The 7,787-nt window shown below is 37.2% G+C and overlaps 1 protein-coding gene across 1 annotated transcript; it reads right to left on the bottom strand.

Annotated features, from left to right (window-relative positions):
* Nucleotides 1-3,744: 3,744 nt before the first annotated feature.
* On the bottom strand, nt 3,745-7,787 carry LOC104104081 (single-stranded DNA-binding protein, mitochondrial). The gene is made up of 4 exons (XM_009612075.4): nt 7,407-7,787; nt 5,564-5,790; nt 4,877-4,977; nt 3,745-4,018 (listed from the first exon to the last, which is right to left on the bottom strand). The coding sequence occupies exons 1-4, from the start codon at nt 7,677-7,679 to the stop codon at nt 3,939-3,941; spliced, it is 681 nt and encodes a 226-aa protein (XP_009610370.1). The 5' UTR covers nt 7,680-7,787; the 3' UTR covers nt 3,745-3,938.

Here is a 7,787-nt window from a genome sequence, read left to right as displayed (position 1 = left end):
TCTTTCACTACTAATCGTGCTTTGTATCTCTTCTTACCCTCATGCTCTTCCTTGACCCTGTACACCAACTTGTTTTCCAATGCCTTCTTTCCTTTTGGTAACTTTATAAGTATCCATATTTTATTCTTTCGAAGAGATCTCTTCTTTCATGGCTAGCTTCCACTTATCATAGTTCATCACCTGTATTGCTTCAACAAAATGCTCTGGTTCTCCAGCATCAGTTATAAGTAAATAGTGGAGAGAGAGAGAGTTAACCTATCTGGATCATTCATGACTCTTTTAGATCTTCTTAATGTAGGTTCAGGAGTAACTGATTCCGAATTTGATTCAAGTTCTTGCTCCGGATCTGGTTCTCCATATGATTCTATTTCTGGTTCTGATTCTGACCCAGATTCAGCTACTGGTTCTACATCTTTAGTTTTAGATTCAGTTGTAATTCCTCTAGCCACTTCATTTTCTGAGATTTCTTCTAACTCAACTATTTCGAATGTCTGTCTGCTGGTGCTAGTTGGTTCTACTCCAAGCTTGTCCATGTACATAACATTTTCATTGAATGTGACATTCCTGTGTCTTAACATCTTTCTATTCTGATCATCTCAAAATCGATAACCAAAATTATTATCTTCATAGGCAATAAAGAAATATTTTTTGACTTTAGGATCAAGCTTATCTCTATCATTAGAGTTTACATGCACATAAGCAACACAATAAAAAGAATTCGGATTTGAGAGAGTTACCTCATTTCCTGTCCATACCTCCTTAGGAATTTTAAAATTCAGTGGTACAGAGGGTCCCCTGTTTATGAGGTAAGCTGCCGTGTGACATCCTCGGCCCAAAAATACTTCGGCAACCCAGAATATATTCTCATACTTCTTGCTCCTTCATTCAGGGTTCTGTTCATCCTCTCAGCAACACCTTTTTGTTCTGGTGTTCCATGAACTGTCTTGATCATTCTGATCCCATTCTCTGAGCAGAATGCTTTGAACTCTTGACTATTATGCTCTCCTCCATTGTCAGACTTCAGACATTTTAACTTTAGGCTTGTCTGATTTTCAACTTCAGCTTTCCATCCTTTAAAGGTAACAAACACGTCATATTTATTTTTCAGAAAATAAACTCATATCTTTCTCGTGGAATCATCAATGAAGGTGACATAATAGCGTGAGCCTCCCAAAGAAGTTACAGGAGCTGGTCCCCACACATCTGTATCACTAGTTCCAGCTTCTCTTTCTTTAGCGTTCTTCCCGCTTTTGAGAAACTAACTCTCTTTTGTTTTTCGTAAATGCAATCTTCGCATAAACCTAATTCAATATGCTTGATATTTGGAAACTTTTCTTTGGATGCCAACAAACTTCATTCCATTCTCACTCATATGCCCGAGCCTCCGGTGCCACAATATTGTATCACGACCATAGTCAGTTGTTGCTATATTATCTCTCTATATTGCTGTTGCATACAGTGTTCCCTTCTTGAAGCCTCGTGCCACAACCAAATTTCCTTTGTTTATCTTCCACGATCCGTTACCAAATACTGTTGTGTATCCTTCATATCAATTTGCCCATGGATATCAGATTTTTCTTGAGGCCAGGAACATGTCGGACATTTTGCAATTTTCGTAGTGTCCCTTGTGAAGTTTTTATATGAACTTTACATTTTCCGACAATATCCAAAGTTTCGCCGTCTGCTAGATAAATCTTTTCGAATTTTCCAGCAACATAATTATGCAATAACTCTTTGCATGAGGTAGAGTGAAAGGATGCACCTAAGTCCAGAATTCAAGATTCGACTGGACTATCTGCGCAACAAATTAGTGCATCACCGACTTGTTCAATAATTGTATTTGCTGAATTATTATCCTTTTATTGATCGTTCTTCTTCTTCTTTTTTGGCTCTCTACACTGACTACTGTAGTGACCCTTCTTATCACAATTCCAACAAGTAATGTCTTTGTGATTCTTGGATTACCCTCTTCTCCTTGACTTTGATCTTCCACGGCCATGACTTTGTCCTCTTTGGCTGCTTCTCCCCTGCTTTCGATATTAAAAGCAGATCCTGGGGAATCACTTGATTCTCTCCGGCGAATATCTTCTCTTAGAACCAAGTCTCTAATATCATCCAATTTGAGATTAGTACTTCCTAATGAACTGCTAAATGCAATTATTGCTGCAGACCAACTCTCCGACAGAGATGATAGCAGAATCAACACCTCGACTTCGTCATCTAATGTTATATTAACAGAACTCAATTGAGTTAATATTGCATTAAGCTCACTGATATGTTCCATAATAAATCCACCTCCTGTCATATTCAAATTGAACAATCGATGCATCAAATAGACTTTATTTGAAGCAGATGTCTTCTCGTACATATTTGATAACGACCTTCATCAGGCTTGCAATGGTCTTTTCGTTAATGATGTTGAACGCTACATTTCGTGTTAGCGTCAAACGAATCACACCAAGAGCTTGGTGATCTAATAGATTCCAATCCGTGTTGGCCATATTCTCTGGTTTTACCCCGATCAGAGGTAAGTGTAATTTTTTCTGGTACTAATAATCCTCTATTTGCATTTTCTAGAATCCAAAATCTTTGCCATTGAACTTGTCAATATTAACAGTCCCAACCGTATAAGGTAAACAACAATTACTATTGATGAATAGTATTATCACTATTAATGAAATATTACTTTACTATTGTGAATAGTGTTAGTATTGATGATCAATAGTGTTACATTATTCTTGTGAATAGTACATGCATCAATACCGAACTTTTCTACCAGAATTACACTGTCTTTGCTATGATACCAGTTGTTGGGAAGCGTGTCAGACTAATAGAAAGAAAAAATATATTTAAAGAGAAAAGCAATAAAGTGCACAAGATAAGACAAGATAAGATTTACATAATTCGGCAATTTTTGCCTACTCCACGGCCACACAAAGAATAGCTCTTTATTAATTGAAGAGAAAGAAAAAGTTGATGGATAATTTACAATTGAAGAAGGGGATGCCTATTTATAGGCAGAACGTCTGCTGAAAAAAGTTTCGATGAATATGAATACGAACAAGACGACACCGGAAACTGCGCGCAGAATTCTCTATTTCACATTGTGGCAGCCCAAATTTTCTGACCCTTCTTTCTTTATGTCTCTTTCTTTCTTATCTTTATTTCTTTTTCTTTGATTTTTCATTTACCCACATAGTTTTGTCCCATCATGCATTAGAATAGGTTATCTACATCACACCGAAAAAGATGCGACGCTTCTCCGAACCCTGCTTGAACACAAGATGCTTTGTGTTTTCCGATTTTATTGAGTTCGAGTAGAAGACATAAATATACTTGCAAGCACTGCCTTCTAAAATACAATATTAGATGGGTATAAAAGAAAACGTCTATATGATGACCATTTTTCTGGAACATTGAAGAGGGTAAGCACATATCTACACCTGTGTTTACACCAAACCAATGAGCTATAAGGGAAATGCATAAGGGGCCTACTTGTGGAGAAAATTACTAAAGAGAGTCTACCAAGTGATTTTTGCTATGCATCAGTTGCTCTCTTGTAAGACACCTTCCAAAATAGCTAAGGCAAAATCACACCCCAGATGTTCTAAAAGAACAAAGTAACCAACTGCGTTTTGGGAAAGTATTTCTTTTCCACAAAACACTTGCAGATCAATCAGTGGAAGAAACAATGAGCTGTGTAACAACTCAAAGCTAATATGAATAACTTAGCCAGCAGACAGATGGAAAAAATTATCAGAACATAACTTAATAGGTGCAGTACTATTAGATCTCTGATCTGAGTTTACGTAGACCATCAGATGACTGGTTTGAAATTGACCTCTCCTAGGATTAATTTGAGGAAAAAAGAAACAAAAAACAACTCAAATACACTTCTTCTACACAAAGATTCAATTACTTTCATTACAAGCGCACTCTCAGTAATAACCAACCCCTTTGATTTCTGCTTGTGATGGCTGCTGTGCTTCACTCCCATTCCCAAGGAAAACCAGACGACCTGCAAAGGGTCAGGGAATTAGGGTTCGAAAAAGTTCTATAGAACTTTGCTAGTTTCCTGGACCTATTGGACGATATGGTTTTATGCATGATCACTACAGGCATCGATAGTCTGCCACAATATTACAAGTGGAAATGAGCCAGAATACCATACCATGCTTTAGAGCAAAAAACATTTTTCCAGTAAAAACTACAGCACAACATGCTTTGAGAATAGAGATGGCGCCACCATTTGAGGTACCATGAGATTTCAGAAACAATTCCTTGTTTGTCAAGGGACATAACTTACTTTTCACTAACATATTAATAAATTCTAGGTTGATTCAGAAGCCGGTACAAGATGCATACATGGTTTTGCTTTAAAGCCCTTAAAAATTGGCTAGTAATTCAAGAGTAGGCCAGAGGCTACTTTTCACTCGAAGCTCATAAACTTAAGTTCTACCTTCAAAATTCAAACTTAAAAGGGTGGCTATGATAGAAAATGGAGAAAAGGGATCAACTAATAGTGCAATTTACAGACTCTGAAATGTAACTGCAGCAACTGACCCAGCCTTCAAAAGAAGCAGTTGCCGAGAGGGCCAGTCTAGCACGGTAACCTAGACACCAGAATCCAGTATATATGTATATTCCACCTAGTATGTCCAAAGAGAATCTACAATTTCTAGTCAAGGTGAAACATGTATATAGCCATTAGAAATCTTACTCATTTCTGATGGCAAAATGATTGTATACTGAAAAAACTAAATAAAAGCTATCCATAGGGCTGAAATAGTAACAGACTTTAAAACTATATGCAGGAAAATGCAAGAGAAACTAACTTTAGTGAAGTAGTAGAAAATATGCATAGGGCTGAAATTACCATTTCTTCGTACAGCAACCTCTCGTATGCGCCGGACAAGACCAGTGATAGGATCAGTGAAGATTTTTGATTCAAGGTTACCCTCCACATACAAGATTGAACTACAATTTGCAGTGCATCAAACTACTATCAGAAGATTAGCACATCATTTGACAAGAGCTGGAAGCAGAAGTATGAAACTACAGATTCAACAGAAAGTAAGCATTCAGTCAAAGATGCACAACAAACTTTCACCAGATGGCAAAATTCAGTCTATTTCTTTTCCTGGGAGGAAGTTGGACCTCAAAATCAGCTGAAAATCTAGCAATTCGTTTTATATTTTTTTTAATTATTGTGTAATTTTATGACACTGACCCAGTCGTCAGGGATGTAGAATTTCATGTATGACATTTTTTGGGGGACTCTTATGATTTAGGGAAAAAATGAAAAGCAGTGAATAAGTCAATTTGGTTTTTCTGTTGATCTCTCATTCAAGGCTTAACCATGAAGCAGACGCTTATATCGACTTCACAACAAATAGAATTAGAAGTGAGCTCTAGATTAACACAACCCCTATCAGGTTCAATTTTAAGCGAAAAAAAAACAGAAAAACCTTAGAGAACACAGGAAATTACAAGAATATATGCAATCGCATGACCCCATATTTAACTTAAAAAGTAAAGAGATGAAAGAAAAATGGAAGCATACCCTGGAACAATACTCTTCATGGCCATTTCCCCCAACCTCTCAGGATAGACTGAGACCCTGTGCCACTGAACTGCACACCTATTGGCATATTCTCTTGGCTCTTCATTATCAAACGGCCTCCTGTTGTTCCGAATCCCACCTGTTCCAAGGGATAGCAGAGTGACGGTCCTCCCACTCTTCAACTTCTTTTGTATTGGTGTCTGGCCAACTTGACCAACCAAGATTGCCTGTTCAGATTCAACAAAAAACATCAAACCAACTTAACTAATATGACTATGACTTTTGCCTCTTTATCTTTTTGCATTTGGTTGGATAGGAAGTAGGTATTGCAGCTGTACCAATTTCTCTGTCAAAACTGGCAAACCATAATCTTTCTAACGGCTAATTCAAACACAATTCAATCAATCAACCATGTCCTAATCCCAATTACATTTAGGGGTTGGTTAGATGAATCATCTATATCCATTTCGCTCTACTCGGATCTGTTTCATTCCAATACTAAATAATTCCGATCATAACCCCAAAGCAAAAAACAAACAGACAAATCCCCACTTAATCATCAAAGAATTATTACAAGCATATAAACACCATAATATGTATGCATAAACTCTATTGGTGCATTTACATATCATAACATATATAGACACATAAACTACATTTGAACAGTCAGGATCATGTCTGTATGAAGCATAGTATGCAAAATAATGTTTTAATTTATTAAATGCCTACAAATATGCCTCAATCACAAATTTGGGGTCCGCTATACGAATCCTTAAACGAGTATGATTCTCCATTTATATTCATATCAGACCAATACTATAAAAAATAAAACATAAAAACTAAAAAATAAAAATAAAGTGTACTAGAATTTCGCTATATTTTCTACTAGCATATTCGATAAAGAAATTCACTATATTTTCTACAAACATAAAGATCTGTGAAAGGGTAATAGACTCCTAGAAAGCATAGGACCTAAAGTAAACATACTAACATGACTATATTCCTAAATAATTGGTATCAACTTCTTGAGTGTCCACTTAAATATAAGGCTTTTGTTTGTGGAAGGGTTCGAACCTACGATGTGCACTTAAACCACACATCAGGTGATGCGCTCTTACCACTAGACCGAACCCCTACGTGCATCACCTATATAGATCTTTTTCTTTCTTGCCTACCTTTCACTAAGTCTGCATAGATCCCAAGAGATTGTAAGTTTTCTAAGACAACTTTCTTCCATGTGATTTTACGTCCATCTCGTCCCCTTTTAACACATTCACTCACCATGGTTTTGCACCTACAAACCGATGCATCTGGAAGTCCACTCAGGACATAACCAAACCATCTTAACCAACATTGACATTTAGAGCCACTAAGATTGGTAAATACCACCCCCAAACTCCCCTCCCCCAGTGTCCAACAGTCTTTTCCCACTTCCCTCGGCGTCTCGAACCCCCAATCTCATGATTGGAGGGTCCTTTTGACTAAGCTATACCTCAGTCTATGGAGACACACAAGTTCATACATGTACAAATAGAATCCTGCCTGTAAAAGCAATCCCTTAATACATTAATTGCAACTAGCAGATGCATAAAGAGTGTAAATTTATCTCCATTTATCACAATCCGCCGTGTAATTACAAAGTGAATGTTCAACAATATACGTGCATATAAACCCCAATACTTGTATGCACAAACCTTCTTACCGGTACATTTGCACATCATAACATACAAAGACATACAAATTTATACATACATAAACAGTTAGGTTAGAGTCCAAAATGATTGATAACACGCAAACCAATGCCCTTAATCTATGAATTCCAATTCTATTTATCAAAATTCACCTTGTAAATACCAACTTCTAGACCATTCTCTAGGGGACGTTCAACGAATTTTCGTTCTTGATTAATATCAGAAGCTGAAGGTGATGAAAACCCAGTTGATTCGGGTTCGGCGTCCGATGCGGACTCCAACTCAATGCGGTCAGAATCCGGAGAGGAGAAATCGTCTGTGGCTGAAGAGATTTTTGTGCAAAAAGAAGACAGTTGCGAAGCTTTAATGGATCTAGGGTTCGTCAGCATCTTGCGTAAAAACTTTCTCGATAGTGAAGACGCCATTGATATGAATATGCCCTCTAAATTTTTTGCAGAAATGTGAATTTTCTCTGTCGTTAAACCCTTGTTCTGCTGGCTTAAACCCTTGGGGCCGTTTGTTCCAGTATATAA

This window comes from Nicotiana tomentosiformis, chromosome 12 (assembly GCF_000390325.3).
Source record: "Nicotiana tomentosiformis chromosome 12, ASM39032v3, whole genome shotgun sequence".
Taxonomy (NCBI): Eukaryota; Viridiplantae; Streptophyta; class Magnoliopsida; order Solanales; family Solanaceae; genus Nicotiana; species Nicotiana tomentosiformis.
Note: the sequence above shows the minus strand (reverse complement) of the source record. Positions and strands in the feature narration are given on the sequence as shown.